We start from the raw sequence: 22,108 nt of genomic DNA on the forward strand, positions 1-22,108 counted from the left end.
CGCCCCGTCGATGAGATGGTAATTAAGTCGCCTTCTTTTTGGAGAAGGCGAGAGCCAAATCGGCATATTCAGGGGGAATGCGCACGGTGGAGACCTGGTCTGGACTCTCCACCGTAGTAGCACCAACGTAAACCCCTAAACACCTACCTGAGCACTCTCGTGAACACCCTGTGAGAGCCCTCTGTGGCCAAGAAACAGTGGGGTTATGACAAGCTAACCAGGATAGGCCCAGCACCACAGGTAACGCAGGAGAGTCAATAAGGAAGAGACTAATTCTCTCCGTGTGACCCCCCTGCGTCACCGTGCCCAAAGGAGCGGTGACCTCCCTAATCAACCCTGACCCTAATGGTCGACTATCTAAGGCGTGAACGGGGAAGGGCACATCCACGGGAACAATGGGGAACCCTAAACTATGGGCTAACACTCTATCAGTAAAATGTACAGCCGCGCCTGAATCGACGAGCGACTTATGCGGGGAATGCAGGGAAAACTCAGGGAAAGTGACAAACACAAACATATGTGCAACAGAGGGCTCTGAGTGAGAATGGTGCCGGCTCACCTGGGGTGATGCCAGAGCGCCCTGCCTGCTGCCTCGATCCCCAGAGGAACCAACCCGGCACCGACCGGCAGTGTGACCCATGCGGCCACAGATGGTGCACGAGCTGGAACCCCCTCTGGTCTCCCTGGGTACCGCCCCTCCCAGCTCCATGGGTATCGGAGAGGGCGTGCGGGAGGTTGGAACCACCAGACCCCGATCTGAACGTCCGCGGGTTGCCAGCAGGTTGTCCAGCCGGATGGACAGGTCCATCAGCTGGTCGAACGTGAGGGTGGTGTCTCTGCAGGCCAACTCCCGACAGATGTCCTCACGCAGACTGCAGCGGTAATGGTCAATCAGGGCCCTGTTGTTCCATTCCACGCCAGCAGCCAGGGTCCTAAACTCCAGGGCAAACTCCTGGGCGCTCCTCATCTCCTGCCTCATCTCCTGCCTCTGCTGCTCTACCCTCGGGTGGGTGGTCGAAGACTGCCCGGAAATGGCGGGTGAACTCCTCAAACTGGTCCAACGCTGCATCTCCCTCTCTCCACACGCTGTTGTGTAACATTAGTGTAACATTAGTTAAAAAAACACCTTATGGAAGAGCGGAAACTGTAAAGCAACACAAACATTGGCACAGACGCATGCATACACACACACAATAACATAATGTCACTTTCTGACCTTAGTTCCTTTATTATGTCTTTGTGTTAGTTTGGTCAGTGTGTGAGTTGGCGTGGGTAGTCTATGTTCTTTTTTCTATGTTGTATTTCTGTGTTTGGCCTAGTATGGTTCTCAATCAGAGGCAGCTGTCGATTGTTGTCTCTGATTGAGAATCATACTTAGGTAGCCTGTTTTCTCCATTCTGGTTGTGGGTGATTATTTTCTGTTTAGTGTTTTTCGTCACCTTACAGAACTGTTTCGGTTTCGTTTCATTCTCTTTGTTATTTTGTTTAGTGTTCTGAGTTTAAATAAATATATCATGAACACATACCACGCTGCGCTTTGGTTCTCCTCTCCTTCCACCGAAGACAACCGTTACACATAAGCACTATACATACACATGGATTTAGTACTGTAGATATGTGGTAGTGGTGGAGTAGGGGCCTGAGGGCACACAGTGTGTTGTGAAATCTGTGAATGTATTGTAATGTTTTTAAATTTGTATAAACTGCCTTAGTATTCTGGACCCCAGGAAGAGTAGCTGCTGTAGCTAATGGGGATCCATAATAAATACAAAATACATTGAGCCATGACTACGTGGAACTCCATTCCACATCAGGTAACTGATGCAAGCAGTAGAATCAGATTTAAAAAGCAGGTAAAAATACACCTTATGGAACAGCGGGGACTGTGAAGTAACACAAACATAGGTACAGACACATGCATACACACTATACACACACGTACACATTTTGCATTGTAGATTTGTGGTAGTGGAGTATGGGCCTGAGGGCACACACTTAGTGTGTTGTGAATTCTGTAATTAATGTATTGTAATGTTGTTAAAATTGTATAGCTGCCTTCATTTTGCCAGATCCCAGGAAGAGAGCTAACGGGGATCCATAACAAATACAAATACAAAAATTGCCCTGGTATTTCGCAAAGATTATCCAAACCCAAAATAGATTCTTCCCTCGCTACCATAAAGAATGAGCCCACTATTATTACTGGACCTATTGTGAACAGCATGGGTAGTAATTGCATAGCTTTAGATTCTGTCCCTGTTACCCTGCTAAATGCAATACTTTTTCATTGTAAATTTTGCCAATTTGACGACCGCTCAGAGGCATCCATTCCCCTATGCGTTACTTGCAACTGGAAAGCTTGTTGTTGCTCGCTAGTCCGTGAATGGCTTTTTACTGCAGAATTAATTTGTTGTCAGATTTACCTCTCCGCTTGATTTAATTTTTCTTACCCCAGGCACCGGTAATGAGTTCAAGAGTATGTTTAGCAGTGACTATACACATTGCTAAGTGAGCGGAATTAAATTCCACTCTCAATGCGGCTTGAAATATCTCCACCATGTGGAGTGCTGGCCCACCACCCCGGCAATACCAGTTTTGGCGGTGGGTTTCAACCCTGCCATCAAAGCGGAGGTACAAATTCCCGCATCTTCATTAAAATGATCTGCTAGTGCCAGATTGGTGTGCAACATGTCTTCCATCCTATCAACGTACTAACGTACCCCCTCATTTTGACTCTGAGTGCATCTACTAATTTTAATTTTTTTTTTTTTTAAGGTCAGGGCGGAAACAAATATTTCCACTATCTGTCACAAATAATTAAATTTGTTCTTGCAAGGTTGCTTGGTCACATGCCACACAAGCGGACAACCAGGCGGGAGCAGGGTAGTTTCCGACTAATTGTGCCAACATTGCTCTTGGCAATAGGGAACAGACAACATGATCATAATCACCAGCATGGAATCCAAAAACTCGTCCCTGATTCCTTAGGAAACTGATAAATTCCTGATCGTCTTTAACCGGGACAGGTGCTTCTTTCATTATGCTAAGCATTTCAACGATACTCAGCGGCTGGTGTTGGTGTTTAATTTGGTGTCGTGTTATAGGTTGGTCATCTGGCAGTATGGGGTTCCCTCCCTCTGGGAGTATCAGCCCGGGGTAATAAGTCATCGCAACTGCATGAGTACGAACCGGGCACACCTCTCTATGGTTTCCAGGGTCCTTTGGATCTATGATCCAGTCCAGGACAACTATGTCCCTGCATATGACCCTGCATATCTTTATTTTTAGCTTTATCGGTTCTACTTTTCTGTTGATAAAACACCAACATCAAAACGCTTGTATATATTGAGCTTGCGATTTGTCATTGATGTCATTGTGCCATGCCACAACAGCATCTCTGATTTCTTTATCTGATAGGAATTTTCCATCAACATGGAAATGATGACCAATTTTATCCAATTTGCTAAACTCGAGCCGAATTGGTTGGTTGTTTGTGATCTTTTTTTAGAGCATCCATGGCTTTGCTAAAGTTTTCCTCTTCTTTTCCCCCTTTTACGGGAGTGTGAGACACCATGGATGCCATTTCAATGCTGGTTATTTCTGCTCCTCACAGTGAAGCACGGTAGTGGCAGCATCATGCTGTGGGGATGTTTTTCATCAGCAGGGACTGGCAAACTGGTCAGAATTGAAGGAATGATGGATGGTGCTATATACAGGGAAATTATTGAGGAAACCTGTTTCAGTCTTCCAGGGATTTGAGACTGGGACAGAGGTTCACCTTCCAGCAGGACAATGACCCTAAGCATACTGCTAAAGGAACACTTGAGTGGTTTAAGGGGAAACATTTAAATGTCTTGGAATGGCCTAGTCAAAGCCCAGACCTCAGTCCAATTGAGAATCTGTGGTATGACTTAAAGATTGCTGTACACCAGCGGAACCCATCCAACTTGAAGGAGCTGAAGCAGTTTTGCCTTGAAGAATGGGCAAAAATCTCAATGGCCAGATGTGCCAAGCTTATAGAGACATGCACCAAGAGATTTACAGTTATGCACACTCAAGTTTTCTTTTTTTTGGTCATATTTCTTGTTTGTTTCACAAAAAAAATATATTTTGCATCTTCAAAGTGGTAGGCATGATGTGTAAATCAAATGATTTACCCCCCAAAAATCTATTTTAATTCCATATTGTAAGGCAACAAAACAGGAAAAATGCCAAGGGAGATGAATACTTTCACAAGCCACAGTATATTTATCACCTTCTAATAGGTGTTGTCAACTCCTTACACATCTAGACAACCAATACATCTCTGTTGCTAGGCAGGAATTTAATTGGTTCCTCTCACTGGTGTCGTCATTGCGCTGCCTGTTACTAAAACCTTTGTGGGTTTGGAAGTGTATGTGTCAGATAGTACTGCAGTAGGAGAGTCATTTGCTTTATTTTGGCCAGGTTGCAGTTGTAAATGAGAACTTGTTCTCAACTAGTTTACCTGGTTAAATAAAGGTGAAATAAAAAATAAAAACATAACAATTGTGGTGGGCCTCTCTGGCCCCCTCCCAGAGGTTTCTTCTCACTTCATCTGTTGATTTGACCTCGAAACGCAATCCTTACTCCCTAGTTATGCAGCCAGCCTGCCTTATCAGAGACTAACAATGGCCTTTCACCTCTCTCATCAGAAACATGGAACAGAATATGAAGCTTCTACTCTCAGTAACTTTCCATATTCCTAGTTCCCATCTACCCTTCATTGACCCCAACATATACAGTACCAGTCAAAAGTTTGCACACACCTACTCATTCAAGGGTTTTTCTTTATTTTTACTATTTTCTACATTGTAGAATAATAGTGAAGACATCACATCTATGAAATAACACATATGGAATCATGTAGTAACCAAAAAAGTGTTAAATAAATCAAAATATTTGCCTTGATGACAACTTTGCACACTCTGCTTTTCAAGCTCTGTCAAGTTGGTTGTTGATCATTGCCGATTCAAGTAAGAACTGTAACTAGGCCACTAAGGAACATTCAATGTAATCTTGGTATGCAACTCCAGTGTATATTTGGCCATGTGTTTTATGTTATTGTCCTCCTGAAAGGTAAATTTCTCTCCCAGTGTCAATTGGAAAGCAGACTAAACCAGGTTTTCCTCTAGGATTTTGCCTGTGCTTAGCTCTATTCCATTTATTTTTATTAAAAAAACTCCCTAGTACTTGACGATGACAAGCATACCCATAACATGATGCAGGCACCACCATGCTTGAAAATATGAAGAATGGTACTCAGTGATGTGTTTTGATGGATTTGCCACAAACATAACACTTTGTATTCAGGACATAAAGTTCATTTCTTTGCCACATTCTTTTCAGTTTTACTTGCGTTTTTGCAAGCAGAATGCATGGGAATATTTTTATTCGGCACATGCTTCCTTCTTTTCACTCTGTCATTTAGGTTAGTTTTGTGGAGTATCTACAATGTTGTTGATCCATCCTCAGTTTTCTCCTATCACAGCCATTAAACTCTGTAACTGTTTTAAAATTCCCATTGGCCTCATGGTGAAATCCCTGAGCGGTTTCCTTCCTTCTCCGGCATCTGAGCTAGGAAGGTCACCTGTATCTTTGTAGTGACTGGGTGTACTGATACACCATCCAAATTGTAATTAATAACTTCACCATGTTCAAAGGGATATTCAATGTCTGCTTTTTTATTTTTACACATCTAACAATAGGTGCCCTTCTTTACGAGGCATTGTAAAACCGCCCTGGTCTTTGTGGTTGAATCTGTGTTTTAAATGTACTGCTCTACTGAGGGACCTTACAGCTAATTGTATGTGTTGGGTACAGAAATTAGGAAGTCATTCAAAAATCATGTTCAACACTATTATGGTACACAGACATTATTAATGCACATAGACAGCAAATTGTACTCCTGAACTTATTTAGGCTTGCCATAACAAAGGGGTTGAATACTTATTGACTTCTTGACATTTCAGCTTTTAATTTTGTACTAATTTGAAAAATTCTGAAAACATCATTCCACTTTGACATTAAGGGTTATTGTGTGTAGGCTGTAACAAAACATGTGGAAACATTCAAGGGGTGTGAATACTTTCTGAAGGCAATGTATGAAAATACCCTCAAACAAAATATGATATTCTGTACTATCTCCTCATATAAACATTTGATGTCAAATCCCAAGTGCTGGAATATAACGAGCCAATTACAAGTTTTATATTCACTGTATTCCGGGTGAATTTGACCTATGACATAATCTCATTCCACATCACATAAACGTGCAGACACAATCAGTGATTTGATTAATTAGGTAGAACTACCAGACCTATGGTGACCATTGGGGGGGGGGGGGGGGTCACTTAATAATCAGGTTAAAGGTCATTATTACTCAAATAAACAATCCAACCTGAATCAAGTGAAATGTTTATGGCTGAGCAGCAGTTTTGTGATCAATATAACTTAGATTATTGGCATCAGAGCTGTTATTTGTGTCTCTGTGTGTGTTATGGGTATGGCGGTAGGCTTGAGGTTAAAGAAGCAGACTGGGAGCTGGAGGGTTGCCGGTTTGAACCCCCGGGATGCTTGCGGGGAGATCTGCAGGGAGTGAGCTGGCAGCCTTGGGTACTGTGACAGCAAAAAATAAAGCAAATGTGTTGTAGTTATAGGATGCTGGAGAGGACAGGGGGAGTGGAGGAGAGCGGGGTGCTGCGATGGGAACTCTTTCTCCTGCTCCTTTTGGCCTGGATCCTCCTCTACTTCTGCATCTTTAAGGGGGTCAAGTCAACAGGGAAGGTAAAAGAGAGAGAAAGAGACAGATAGACATGCTGACACAGAGAGAGAGATCAGGACTAGTTCTATGATATGCTTTCCAAGTAAAAAAAGATGAGTGAGTAAATGTTCTTATCTCTGTTCAGTAATTTTTTACTCTTACGTCGACATAACATTTGGCTCTTTTACATTGATTCAGAGTTAGTCCACGTTTTTGTTGATTTTTGGCCATTGTGAATATTTTATAATATCATATTTTTACTACTATTTCTGTGTGTCTCCTCCAGGTGGTATACTTCACGGCTCTCTTCCCATATGTCATCCTGTTAGCTCTGTTGATTAACAATGTCCAGCTCCCAGGAGCTATGGAAGGCATCCGCTTTTTCATCGTGCCAAACTGGGAGAAACTACTGGAGTTGGAGGTAAGAGGACTGAAGTACAGGCCCGATCCCTAACCTTGAAGGCAAAGTTTGCTTTTTTACAACCAAATCTCTCTTTTTGATGTAAATGATATGTTATAGAAGGGTCCAGAACATTTTTCTCTCGATTTCACTTGTTTTTGAGAAACTTTAAAAAATACTTTTCCCCTTTTTTATTTTAAGATATTTTTTACTCCCTTTTTCATGATATCCAATTGGTAGTTACAGTCTTGTCCCATCACGACAACTCCCGTACGGACTAGGGGAGAGGCGAAGGTTGAGAACCGTGCAACCTCCGAAACACAACCCAGCCAAGCTGCACTGTTTCTTGACACAATGTCCGCTTCAGCCGGAAGCCAGCCGCACCAATGTGTCGGAGGAAACGCTGTACACCTGGCCACTGTGTCAGCGTGCATTGCACCCGACCCTCCACCGAAGTCGCTGGTGCGTGATGGGACAAGAACATCCCTGCCGGCCCAACCCTCCCCTAACCCGGACGACGCTGGGCCAATTGTGCACCGCCCTATGGGTGTCCCGGTCACAGCCGGCTGCAACAGAGCCTGGATCGAACCAGGATCTCTAGTGGCACAGCTATCACTGCTTTTGAGGAACTTATCCCAACCAGTGATTCACTTCCCCAATTAAAAGCCCCGTATTAACACTGAGGTTGGTGCTACCGCATACAGGGCTATCGCAGAGATTGTGTACACATGAAATCATTATTTTGAGCTTTATCCGCACCATTCTCTGTGTAGCCTGCTACTAAAATATCATAATAAAATGGAATATAACGTTGCGGATTAAGTTCGGAATGACACAACATCTACTGACCTGCATCACTATACTGAGAGCTTTTGCGTTTCTAAAATGACGCATTTGGGTGTTTCTGGAACCTCTGTTAAAAAAATTTCGGATCCCCCTGTACTGCACAATGAGGATGAGGAAGTGAGTCGCTGGTTTGGCTAAACATAACCCGAAACACAACCAAAACAAACTGCAAATGCGTCCAACAAGTTTGTATTCACAAGCTTGATGTAGTCATTGTGTGCAAGGAATACGGTATCAAACACTAAAGCTTAGACTGCATTTATACACTATAAGCTAATTTTTCTAAATACTTATGACCTCTTCAAATGTGGGGATTAGATACATAAAGTGATTTAATTTCTAAGTTTTGAGCCAAATAAACTACAGACTAACAGAAATGGAATAATGTGTCCCTGAACAAAGAGGTGGGGGGGGGGGGTCAAAATCAAAAGTAACAGTCAGTATCTGGTGTGGCCAGCAGCTGCATTAAGTTCTGCAGTGCATTTCCTCCTCATGGACTGCACCAGATTTTCCAGTTCTTGCTGTGAGATGTTACCCCACTCTTCCATCAAGGCACCTGCAAGTTCATGGACATTTCTGGGGGGAATGGCCCTAGCACTCACCCTCCGAGCCAACAGGTCCCAGACGTGCTCAATGGGATTGAGATCCGGGCTCTTCGCTGGCCATGGCAGAACACTGACATTCATGTCTTGCAGGATATCACGCACAGAAGGAGCAGTATGGCTGGTGGCATTGTCATGCTGGAGGGTTATGTCAGGATGAGCCTGCAGGAAAGGTACCACTTGAGGGAGGAGGATGTCTTCCCTGTAAACGCACAGCGTTGAGATTGCCTGCAATGACAACAAGCTCAGTCCGATGATGTTGTGACACACCACCCCAGGCCATGACGGACCCTCCACCTCCAAATCGATCCCGCTCCAGAGTACAGGCCTCGGTGTAACGCTCATTCCTTTGACGATAAACGCAAATCCAACCATCACCCCTGGTGAGACAAAACCGCGACACGTCAGTGAAGAGCCCTTTTTGCCAGTCCTGTCTGGTTCAGCGACGGTGGGTTTGTGCCCATAGGCGACGTTGTTGCCGGTGATGTCTGGTGAGGACCTGCCTTACAACAGGCCTACAAGCCCTCAGTCCAGCCTCTCTCAGCCTATTGAGGACAGTCTGAGCACTGATGGAGGGATTTTGCGTTCCTGGTGTAACTCGGGCAGTTGATGTTGCCATCCTGTAGCTGTCCTGCAGGTGTGATGTTCGGATGTACCGATCCTGTGCAGGTGTTGTTACACGTGGTCTGCCACTGCGAGGACGATCAGCTTTCCATCCAGTTTCCCTGTAGCGCTGTCTTAGACGCCTCACAGTACGGACAGTGCAATTTATTGCCCAGGACACATCTGCAGTCCTCATTCCTCCTTGCATCATGCCTAAGGCACGTTCACACAGATGAGCAGGGACCCTGGGCATCTTTCTTTTGGTGTTTTTCAGAGTCAGTAGAAAGGCCTCTTTAGTGTCCTACGTTTTCATTACTGTGACCTTAATTGCCTACGGTCTGTAAGTTGTTAGTGTCTTAATTTCCGTTCCACAGGTGCATGTTCATTAATTGTTTATAAGTTCATTGAACAAGCATTGGAAACAGTGTTTAAACCCTTTGCAATGAAGATCTGTGAAGTTATTTGGATTTTTACAGACAGGGTCCTTTGAAAGACAGGGTCCTGAAAAAGGGACGTTTCTTTTTTTGCTGAGTACATACAGTACGGTGTTAAGTGTATGAGTTACATGAGCTACTTCAATGAGCAATGAAGAGGTACAATATAGGCTACACCCTGGGGTAAGTGTATAAATTGAGCAGTATAGTAGCACACAGTTGTGATGTGTGTGTGGGCATGAATGAGTATACAAACCATTAAGGACACCTTCCTAATATTGAATTGCACCCCCCCCCCCCCCTTTGCCCTCAGAACAGACTCAATTCTTCGGGGCATGTGCTCTACAAGGTGTTGAAAGTGTTACACAGAGATGCTGACCCATGCTGACTTTAATGCTTCACACAGTTTGGGTGGTGGACTATTCTTGATATACACAGGAAATTGTTGAGCGTTCAAAGGCACACATTGTTAGATCTCCGAGCTGTTTCCCAAAACCACCATTAGATGCTTCTTTTGTCCTGTGATTGGACATTAGGCAATGCAGCCCTTTTCAGCCTAGCTTGGAGTCCCCCTTTCCTTTCTTTTCTTTGTCACCACCGTTGCCTCAGATCACCTCGGCCAGAAGCAATAGGTATAAGGCCGCTGTGCAGAGAAGAAAGGAGCAAATGTAGTATTCCAGGTCTGGGAGGCTGAGAAATTGGTGTGTAGCTTTCGATTCTTGATCCAGAAGTGTTTGTCAGTCGTAGGAAATTATTGCACAAACATTCTGAGCAAACAAAGTACTAATTAACGCAAAAAAATTGCCATAAAAAAAAGCAAAGTAGAAGACGCGTGACCTTCCTCACTGCTGCAAATAAATAGGTAGGATAACGTATTAGTTATTGTTCTCCGTGTCCAATTTAAGTAATTTAAGCATGTTAACCCTTGCAAGGCTGCTGGCCCAGACGACATCCCAAGCACCATCTTCAGAGCATGTGCAGATCAGCTGGCTGGAGTATTTATGGACATATTCAATCTCTGACTGGTCTCATAGACTTAACATAGTAAATGTAAATCTGGTTACTTAAGGCAAAAACAAAAGGAGGGTGGTTTGTCAGGGTGGATGGTTAGGTATATAACGTGAAGTCTAGCAACCCAAAGGTTGCGTGTTCGAATCTCATCATGGACGACTGTAGCATTTTAGCTTATTAGCAACTCTGCAGCTATTTCTTTGCTACTTCCCAACCACTTAGCATGTTAACTAACCCTTCCATTAACCCTAACCTTAACCCTTTTAGCTAATCCTTCCCTTATCCCTTTAACCTGACTTCTAACCTTAACCCCAACCCCTAAAGCTAGGGGTTAACATTAGCATCAGCCACCTAGCTAACTTTAGCGACAACAAATTGGAATTTATAACATATCATACGTTTGGAAATGTGTAATATATTGTATGTTTTTCAAATTCATAACATATTGTACGAATTGCAATTTGTAACATATCACACAAAATGGATTATGGATTAATACATACCATATGAAATGCAACATGTCTTACTAAATGGAGTGTCGCAGATATAGGTACTGAATAATATGAAGTGCTTTGAGATCACATTGAATCTCACAATATCCCAGTCTGTTGTCCCCACTTGCTTCAAGATATCCACCATAGTTCCTGTACAAAAGAAAGCAAAGGTAACTGAACTAAATGTCATAATGAAGTGCTTTGACTAGTTAACTAGGCTAGCTTTGACTAGACTAGCTAAGCACCATATCACCTCCACCTTATTCGGCACACTAGACCCGCTACAATTCGCATATCGCCCCAATAGATCCACGGACGATGCAATCACAATTGCACTGCACACTGCCCCATCCCACTTGGACAAGAGAAATACCTACAGTGCATTTGGCAACTATTCAGACTCCACATTTTGTTATGTTTCAGCCTAATTCTAAAATGTATTAAATAATTTCCCCCTCATATATCTACCACAATACCCCATAATGACCCAGCAAAAACAGGTTTTTAGAATTTTTTCCAAATTTATAAGAAAAAACTGATATCACATTTTACGTAACTATTCAGACCCTTTACTCAGTACTTTGTTGAAGCCCCTTCGACAGCGATTACAGCCTCGAGTCTTCTTGGGTATGACGCTACAAGCTTGACACACCTGTATTTGGGGAGTTTCTCCTGTTGTTCTCTTCAGATCCTCTCAAGCTCTGTCAGGTTGGATGGGGAGCGTCGCTGCACAGCTATTTTCAGGTCTCTCCATAGATGTTAGATCGGGTTCAAGTCTGGGCTCTGTCTGGGCCACTCAAGGACATTCAGAGACTTGTCCCAAAGCCACTCCTGCGTTGTCTTGGCTGTGTGCTTAGGGTCGTTGTCCTGTTGGAAGTTGAACCTTCGCCCCAGTCTGAGGTCCTGAGCGCTCTGGAGCAGGTTTTCATCAAGGATCGCTCTGTACTTTGCTCTGTTCATCTTTCTGACTAGTCTCCCAGTCCCTGCCATGATGCTGCCACCACCATGCTTCACCATAGGGATGCCAGGTTTCCTTCAGATGTGACGCTTGGCATTCAGGCCAAAGAGTTCAATCTTGGTTTCATCAGACCAGAGAATCTTGTTCTTCATGGTCGGAGAGTTCTTTAGGTGCATTTTGGCAACTCCAAGCGGACTGTCATGTGCCTTTTACTGAGGGGTGGCTTCCGTCTGGCCACGCTAAAGGCCTGATTGGGGGAGTGCTGCAGAGATGGTTGTCCTTCTAGAAGGTTCTCCACAGAGGAACTCTTTCAGAGTGACCATCAGGTTCTTGGTTACCTCCCTGACCCAGGTCCTTCTCCCCCGATTGCTCAGTATGGCCGGGCAGCCAGTTCTTGTATGGTCTTGGTGGTTCTAAACTTCTTCCATTTAAGAACGATGGTGGCCACTGTGTTCTTGCCGACCGTCAATGCTGCAGACATTTTTTGGTAGCCCCAGATGTGTGCCTTGACACAATCCTATCTCGGAGCTCTACGGACAATTCCTTCAACCTCATGGCTTGGTTTTTGCTCTGTCAACTGTGTTACCTTATATAGACAGGTGTGTGCCTTTCCAAATCATGTCCAATCAATTGAATTTACTATAGGTGGACTCCAATCAAGTTCTAGAAACATATCAAGGATGAATGGAAACAGGATGCACCTGAGCTCAATTGCGAACTCATTGCAAAGTGTCTGAATACTTATGTAAATAAGGTATTTCTGTTTTCGCTTTGTCATTATGGGGTATTGTGTGTAGATTTATGAGGATTTTTTTTATTTAATCCATTTTAGAATAAGGCTGTAACATAACAACATGTGCAAAAAGTCAAGGGGTCTGAATACTTTCTGAATGCACTGTATATACATGATACAGTATGTACACTGAACAAAAGTATAAACGCAAAATGTAAAGTGTTTGTCCCATGAGCAAAAATAAAAGATCCCAGAAATGTTCCATACTCATAAAATGCTTATTTCTCTCACATCATTTTGTGCACACATTTGTTTACATCCCTGTTAGTGAGCATTTTATCCTTTGTCAAGATAATACATCCACCTGACTGGTGCGGCATATCAAGAAGCTGATTAAACAGCATGATAATTACACAGGTGCACCTTGTGCTGGGGACAATAAAAGGCCATTTAAAAATGTGCAGTTTGGTCACACAACACAATGCCACAGATGTCTCAAGTTTTGAGGGAGCGTGCAATTGTCATGATGACTGCAGGAATGTCCACATAGCTTTTTCTGATATTTATTAATTTCTTTCTTTAAATTTTATTTTTGGCGTCTATTTGTGTTGCTTTTTTATTGCTAGGTATTACTGCACTGTTGGAGCTAGAAACACTAGCATTTCGCAAGCATTTCCAGTTAACTTTGATTTGATTTTAAATAAGCCATAGATAAGGATCTAAATCATATCAGGAGAAGACGGGTTCAGGAGGAGTTTTTGTGAAGACATGTCGAGGTCGGGTGCTGCTGGTAAAGAGCTTGGATGTGTAATGGTTAACTGCCATCTAGGGTGATTGTTAGGATAACATTGTTATTCTATCATTGTGGATGAGTTTTATGGTGCTATTGGAGGTACAGTCCATTATTAGATGGAATTCCTTGTGTTTTGTTCCAGGTTTGGGTCAACGCTGCAGCTCAGATCTTTAACTCCATTGGGATAGGCTTTGGCTCCCTCATGGCCATGTCCAGCTATAACAACTTCAACAACAACATATTAAAGTGAGAAGCTCATTTTGAGGAGAGTTTGTAGTCAGGTCAAATCAGTTAAAAGTCAGTTCAAATTTATTTTCACATTGTTACGGTGTCCATATTAGGTCAATCTCAGCAGGTGCTGTCCTAATATGGACAAAGTACAGCATACTGGATTGATTCATCCATCACATCCTTTTTTCCCCCCACAGAGACACCCTGGCTATCTCCATCACCAACTCCCTGACCAGTATTCTGGCAGGTTTTGTCATCTTCTCGGCATTCGGCTACATGTCACATCTCCAGAACATACCTGTCAGTGAGCTGGCTGTAGATGGTGAGTTTGTGTGAGCAAACTAAAGATCATTTAGGGAGGGGAAATAATTTTGGACAGCTGACGCAAGACCACACATTTTCATTTAGGAAATGTACCATTTCTAGTTACTGTGCATGTATTTGAGGCAAAGCATACTAATTTCACCAAGATTGTTCCATAAAAGAGTTTAGACACCAAAGTCATAACAACAATGCATGTGTGTTCTGAATTATTTTGCATCTAGGTCCAGGACTGGTTTTTGTTGTTTACCCACAAGCCTTTGCAACGATGCCAGTGGCTCCGCTGTGGGCAATTCTGTTCTTCTTCATGCTCCTGTGCCTTGGGCTGGACAGCCAGGTAGCTAACTGTACATTACCTAACCTAAACCCACTGTCACATGATACTAAATACACTTTTCTCTACTTGAAACAGATGCATTTGTCCTCACGTTGTCTTTTTTATTTATTTAATTTGTACCTTTATTTAACTAGGCAAGTCAGTTAAGAACAAATTATTATTTTCAATGATGGCCCAGGAACAGTGGGTTAACTGTCTTGTTCAGGGGCAGAACCTTGTCAGCTCAGGGATTCAATCTTGCAACCTTTCGGTTACTAGGCTACCTGCTGCCGGTCACGTTCTCTTTGTTTGGCCACATGGTTAAATTAGGGTAATTACTATAAATCTGTGAATACAATATCCAGTAAAATGTATAATCTTCTTTCACAAATGATTCCAGGAACCAAAAATCAATCTTTAACTACAGCAGTTCCAGTTCCAATAGAAAGTAATGTAATGTCAACACAACCTTACTGTGAAATGCTTACTTACAAGCCATTAACCAACAATCCTGTTAAGATTGTGCTGTTTCGTTGTTCAGTCGTTTCAGGATTTCATCACAAAATGTCAAGCAGTGAAGTTTCAGCTCTGTCTGTCCATGGCCTCTCTTCCTTGGTGCGCACTGTCACTGTGTCCGTTTCTATCTTGTCCAGCTGTGTATGTAACATTTAATGTAAACCCTGTTTCTTGTCTGCATCAAAGTAGTGGTCCTTGTACCTAGCATCGAGCATGGAGGCGACACAGTAAAGAGGCTCAGAGAGAATGCCACCGAATCGCTTGTTCACAGCCTCAAGTACTTTTGTAAGTTTTAACCCCACGGTCTGTGTTGGCAGTTCGTTGAGCAGGCGTTTCAATGCCATGACAGAGGGTATCACGTCTGCTGCATACGCACAAACGTGTTCTCAAATGCCAATGAAATGGCAGTAGCGGTATGAGAACCAGCATATTCTTGAACATGCTATTCGGATTTCCTCAGTACGAAATCCTTGTCAACCCACTGTGCTGTCGGACTCGGCATGCTCAAGGAGCTGACATCGCTGGTCAAAATGTCAGTCATGAAGCTAATAGCAGTGACACCAATAGCAAGTAGCTCATAGATGTGCGTTTCAACAATACTGTTTAACTCCGGTAGCGAAACATCTGAAAAATAGCGCCTACTTGGTAGTGTGTACCGGGGCTCGAGGTGCTTGACCAGTCGGCAAAAACCAACATCATACACGACAGTGAACGGTTGATTGTCAAGGGCAATGAATTACATCATCTTGGCGTTAATGGATTTCGCCTTTGAGTTGTCTTGCTGAAATGTTCTTACTCTTTCAAATGACTGCTCGACTTGAACTTGTTTAGTTGTTGGATGTGTGCGCTTAGTATTTTTCTGCTTTTGTTCTGTGAAGCGCTATATTTTTTGTGGTGTCATTACGTCATCTACCTACGTTATATAGGCATGCATGTCAGCTTTGACATCGGTTTTGCCAACATCGGGCCGATGTTGGCATTTTTAGCTAATATCGTCCGATTCCGATATGCTCACCGATATACCCTGCATCCCTAGTAATATGCACATGTAGGTAGGGTTAAAGTGACAGCCTATCCTTCACATGCAGATAGTGGTGCTTAGTTTTCAGTTTGTTTAGGTTTGTCCTACCTGCCAGGTTGAAAGGACAGTCACAAGACTCATCGCCATCCGCCGATTGGCCTCATAAAACAGCCATTAAATGATGAGAAAAGAATGTCAAGATTCTAACTGAAGGGCATTATGTATTTTTGACACAGATGAAAAAATGCCAAATCATTGTTACCAGATAGTTGCAGTAAGAAAGCATTTATTATAAGTGTAAAACTAACAAGGACTCAATAATCCATGCTTTCTGGGAATGCAATAAAGTTATGGGCGGAGCTAGAAAGTTGGCTGTCAGAAGTATTACAGTGTAAATGTAAATGTAATCTGTCTGTCTGCATATTTCCAGACATGGAATATGGGAGTGTAGTGAGATACCCAATGGGCTGGACAATTCTCTTTTCATCACTCAACATGAAAAAACGTATCCTGAAAATGTAGACATCAATCAATTTGCCATCATTAACACAATGGAAAAATCGAAAGTATTTTTTATTGAAACAGCATGGGCGACTGAGAAAAACAAATAGGCACAATTTAAGGCCACGTGGCAAACAATATTGCAGGCACTAGGGATGGGGTTGTGAGTATGCGGGTCTGAGCAGATGAGATGTCGTTGTTTGTGTCCGTCTGTAAATTGTCGTTTGTATGTGTATGTTTGTATCTGGTGTGTACTTTATATTTACAAAAAATAAATATGCAAAAATACGTTATTATATTGGTATCTCCATGTTGGAATGTTACCATGTTATGACTTTAAAAAGTATATATATGTCTCAGTTTGCCATGGTGGAGGTGATGGCGACCAGCCTAATGGATGGGTTTGGAGGGCCCCTGATGAAGTTCCTGAGACACAAGGAGATGCTGGTGCTGGCAGTCTGCAGCACTGCCTTTCTGCTGGGAATACCCCATGTCATGCAGGTACCCTGGAGTGTATGCCTAGACCATATAGGTGTACACTCATCAGACAACTCCAGCACAGCAATAATCCAGGACAAGTAGTGGACTCGATTAGTAATAAAGTGCACTTAGGGTAATATAATTATACTCCACCAAAATGTACACTGTTAGATGAAATCGTGCTATATTGAACCAAAAAAGGATAACATTTTAATAATGTAGTGTGATTAATTATTTATTAATCTCAGAAACTCAGAACTAAAATCGTATATACAGTAATTGCATCAGATGCTTGATTAGTTTCTAGGTGGAGATGTATGAGAAAAGGTACTAACAAGACTAGATTAGTCTCCACCTTTTTAAATGCTAAATCTCAGCCAAAGCCCCCCCTCCTTCCAAAAACTTTCCACTTGAAATCATTGCTTGAAAACTTTGCCCACACTTTAAGCACCACATTCACCCAACCCTGATACTTCTAAATAATCAGTGACAGAATGCCAAAGCACTGGAACTATTTTTACTCATTAGTCGTTGCATCCCAGATTATTTTAGCATATGTTACGTCACTTGATGTAACGTTCTGTCCACGAGAGATTAGTTCTTTCTTACAGCTGGTATTAAATACTCTCTCTCTTTGACCAGGTGGGGATCTATGTATTCCAGCTGATGGACCACTACACGGCCATAGTGTCTCTCATGTTCCTGGCCTTCTTTGAGGTGCTGGCCATCTGCGGACTTTATGGTGAGACCAGTGTGTGTCTAACATATGCGTGTTAGTCATTACAGGAATGAAATTAATACATTCATTCTGACAGGTGTGAGGAGGCTTTCGGCAAACTTAAAGGAGATGACAGGAAATAGGCCTAATATCTTCTTCAGAGTGTGCTGGATGTTTGTGGCTCCTCTTCTGATCACTGTGAGTCATCCTCATTCACCCTAACAGAACTATAGTGTCTACAAATAACTTGCCATACAGTTGACATTGTCAAATGTAAAAAAAATAAAAAAATGACAAGGGCATATCTGGTTTTGAGAGTAGGTATACTTTGAATGCAATTGATAAAGGTATTTGTATCATCCCTCTCTCTCCTCTGGTGCAACAGATTATCCTGGTGTTCACAATCATCCAATTTAAACCAGCTCGCTATGAGGACTACGTGTATCCCCCGTGGGCTCAGGGGATTGGCTGGGTCATCGCTATGGCATCCATCATCTGGATCCCACTCGGAGCTCTTCACACACTGTGGGTTCTGCCAGGCTCCTTCACTGAGGTACTGTATTACTATCAATCTCTCTCTCTCTACCTATAGCATTATTTTGACCTTAGTACAACACCTAGCAACCTTGTCAAGAGGTTCTGGATAGAGTGGGGCAGTATCCAGATTTTCATATCGTCATTCTGTCCTTCTCTCATCCCAGGACTTACGGTATTGCCAGCTTAGTACACTTGGGGGCATAGAAAAATGCAAAAAAGCCCATTGGGTGTCAATTACCAGAATGCAAAATTAGCACAATAATTGCGAATTTCCATGGAAGCTACAAGCTAAATATGCTAACAAACACGAATGAAAATAAACTAATTGCAAAGACAGGCAATCCAGCTCATAAAATGATACATTTATTAGGTAGGCGCTACCGAATGTAATTTTTGGTGAGTTTGGACATTTGCACAATGTCTCTCATTCACATTCGCTTGTAAATGAACAAAGTTTTAAGGAATGCTTGTCTGAAGGAAGAAAAGTACTGGTTCTGGAGAAGCTTGTGTACATGCTGAGTCTGTGTGGAGTCTGGAGTCGCTAGGGCAATGGGCCTGCCTGCTCTGCTCGGAGAAGAGGAGGGGGGGACCAGATGGGCCGACAACGGAGAGGAGAAAAAAACTCAAGGAAATCAAGATAGCAGTGGAAGCTGTACAGATTTCTCAAACATGGCAGAATGCTAACACTATATGATGATCCGTCTCCTTATTAATTCCGCCACTTACTTGAATAACTAGCAAGTTAAACTTAGGGGACGCGTTAATGCAGAATTCTGTGTTTTTTTACTCAGAAAAAAAGATAAAACGCATAAGAAATATCTTGCTGCGTTTTGTAAACGCATCTAAAATGCTTTATTGTAATTTCTGCTTGGCATCAGACTAATTTTGAGCTTTAGTTGCTCTTCTCCACTTGGATGAGAATTCACCAATGCATTCTATCAGCAGACAGCGCTCTGACTGATGTGTAGTATGGTGGTTAATTTCTTTAATATCAAATGAGGAGAGACAAACTTATCACACAAGTCAGAGTTATACTTAAACTAAATCTTTATTCACTTATTAATACGGGAACAGGTCAATACAACACACACATATAAAGTGAATCGATTGAGTGCTCTACGATAATAATGGCTGGTCAATGAATCACCCTCAGATGATTCGTTGAGAGCCCTGAGACAAAGGCCTTTTATAGCCAAGATACACCCCCTTCAGTCTACATGACAAACAACAGATGTATGGAATGGGTCACAAGGTTAAGATTTGTATGAAAGTTAATTCACAGCAGACAGTATCTGCTGTAAAAACTGTTCTCATTGTGTAGACATTGTAAATCTCCTGTCATTGTTCAATCTCCAAGAGGCCCACTTTCAGTTCACACAGACACAATAGAGTTATAAGAACCCTCTATTCTGTTGCATAAGACAACCATTTGATGCAATTACACTATTATAACATAATCTTGCATTTTTGCTCTCACAGTAGCTACTTTTCTCCAGCACTTTCGGTGTAGCCTGCTTTTCTCTGCTAAAATGCAAGATTAACAACAGGAAATGTAGCTGGCTACATTCTTTCTATGATAAACATTAGAAATATGATGGCCATCCATCATTTGCAAAAAATACCAGCTTTTTCATTGTAAGCTCATTTACTTGTGTGGCTGCCAGCCAAATAGCGTTGCACTTCTGTTGTCATCTGATGAAAATGAAGCTATTTTCTGCCGAATGTGTTGCACTAATTAATTTTCGGTGAAGGAAACTGAAGTTGCATGCCCCTGATCACTCTATTGAAGCTAAAAAACACTGACTTCCAATATAAAACGCGACCCTTGTCAATACACAGCTGGACTCAACTGATCTGGGGAACTACGGTAAACGTCATAATGTGACAGGTGAAACGAAGAAAGCGATTTGCTTTATCTCCTAATGTATTGCACAAGTTGACTGCAGGTATTCACTTAAAAATTAGCTACAAATATTAACATTTATCGAAACACTTCAAAGAAATAGTTTCAATGGTATTGAAAAACCATCCCGGTGCTATTTCCAAATGCCCCAGTATATGGTATATATGGTCTACCGCCCAAGCCTAGTTCTGGTGTAATGGCTAAGCAAAGTTGTTGGACAGAATTAGTCCAAATTCATATGTTGTTAAAGACTTCTAATAATGTCTTGTCTTCCTCCCCCCAGAGATTAGTAAAGTCAATCACCCCCTATGCACTGGAGAACGAGAGGGGAGGAGACACATACCCAAACATAGCAGTCATCAGCTCCTTAGGTAGAGAAACAGAGAAGCCTCACATTCAGACAAACCTCTGATACTGACTCTCCCTACTGATGGCCTCTGTACCAGCCTGGGATTCTGGGACTATGCTAGGCTTGGAGAGCCAGGTGAGGGTTCACTAAGGATGTCAATCCTGATTCACATTGGCACTGGGAACCACACTGTCTGTGGATGACGTGACAAAAACCGTCCAACAACATTCCTATTGGTGTTGTTTGGGACTTCTGCTCATGGGGAAGTGGGTTGTTCTCCTTCATGGAGTGAATGACAGATATTTTTAAAACACTGTTAAAGTCAATTATGTAATAACAAATAGAAGAAATGGGCCTGGACCCAAGAAGATTACCTATCTCTGCTTTGAAAGATCAGAATTGGTCATGAGTGGGTACTGGTACATGATTAATAGACCTTAACCTGTCCATATGTTGCACTGTCTGAACTTTGGTAATATGTTTTCTATATGTAGCCATGGATAACCAAAGTACAACGGTGTGAGAACTGTTAGTTATGGATGTTGTTGTTCTGCCCTTCAAGCATGTTAGCTTTCACTTGAGCAGCACCTTGTGGTTAACACAACTGAGGAGGTATTACATGTATTTCTAGAGTACCACAGTGAGTCATAATACCCATAAAACCTAGTAGTCAAACAAGGATATGGTTCAAATTGTTTTTCCACAGTAAATTTTTCCAATAGCGGATTTTAGAAACTGTGTTTTCATGTAGGCTTACCCTGACGTGACTTTTTGATAACTGTGTAAACCTCACATGGTGACTTTTATCAATATATTCGCATGTATTACCCCCCCAAAATGAAATGCCTTTTTAGCTGCTAATGTGGCTATCATAAAGAACTAGAAATGCCATAATGATCTGGATGGGACTCTTGATTAACTATATGTTAGCAAAATTGTCATTAATAAATTGGAAACATTTCTTTAAATTGACAAGTGTTACATTGCACAATACATGTTAGAGCAAAGGTGTCAGCTAGAGATGACGTGCAGGAGCTTGCAGGAATTTGCATGTCTCTTTTAATTCTAATTAGCATTTTCAAATCAGAGTAATAGAGATGAATATATTGATAAAATTCACCTTGTCCGAGAGAGATATACATGGTTATCAAAACGTCACGTCAGAGTAATCCTACACAAAACACAGCCCTTATTTTAAGTGTTTCTAAAATTCCCTGTTGGAAAAATTAATGGTGGTAAAATTATTGGAACCATTTCCGGTTTACCGCTAGGTTTTATGGGTATTATGACACCACCACCATGGGGCTATATATTAGTAAAACATGTACAGTATGATGCAGTAGCTATGGATCAGCACAGCAGTTAATAAAATAATCTACCAAATGCAGCATTTGGAACGTCTTGTTAAAATATTCCTTATGTAATATGTTTTTTACAATAAAATGCCACCATATGTTTGATTTGGCTGCTGCGGGTCAGGGGGCAAGGAGACCCACAGCTCCGCTAAAACAATTGACAACTACATGCTGTTTAAGGGATTGTTACATAAATGTTACGACT

At 42.2% G+C, this 22,108-nt stretch overlaps 1 protein-coding gene across 1 annotated transcript in view; it reads left to right on the forward strand.

Moving 5' to 3' along the window:
* The window catches only part of si:ch211-283g2.1 (sodium- and chloride-dependent GABA transporter ine), a 28,232-nt gene extending 6,176 nt beyond the window's left edge, over positions 1-22,056 (forward strand). The window contains exons 4-13 of the mRNA XM_036937471.1: positions 6,672-6,804; positions 7,068-7,202; positions 13,798-13,901; positions 14,084-14,208; positions 14,432-14,544; positions 16,922-17,062; positions 17,684-17,783; positions 17,857-17,957; positions 18,145-18,312; positions 20,483-22,056. Coding sequence (XP_036793366.1) covers positions 6,672-6,804; positions 7,068-7,202; positions 13,798-13,901; positions 14,084-14,208; positions 14,432-14,544; positions 16,922-17,062; positions 17,684-17,783; positions 17,857-17,957; positions 18,145-18,312; positions 20,483-20,611 — 1,249 coding nt within the window. The 3' untranslated portion in view covers positions 20,612-22,056. The remainder of the gene's footprint in view (positions 1-6,671; positions 6,805-7,067; positions 7,203-13,797; positions 13,902-14,083; positions 14,209-14,431; positions 14,545-16,921; positions 17,063-17,683; positions 17,784-17,856; positions 17,958-18,144; positions 18,313-20,482) is intronic.
* Positions 22,057-22,108: the final 52 nt, after the last annotated feature.

This window comes from Oncorhynchus mykiss, chromosome 12, assembly GCF_013265735.2.
Source record: "Oncorhynchus mykiss isolate Arlee chromosome 12, USDA_OmykA_1.1, whole genome shotgun sequence".
Classification (NCBI taxonomy): Eukaryota; Metazoa; Chordata; class Actinopteri; order Salmoniformes; family Salmonidae; genus Oncorhynchus; species Oncorhynchus mykiss.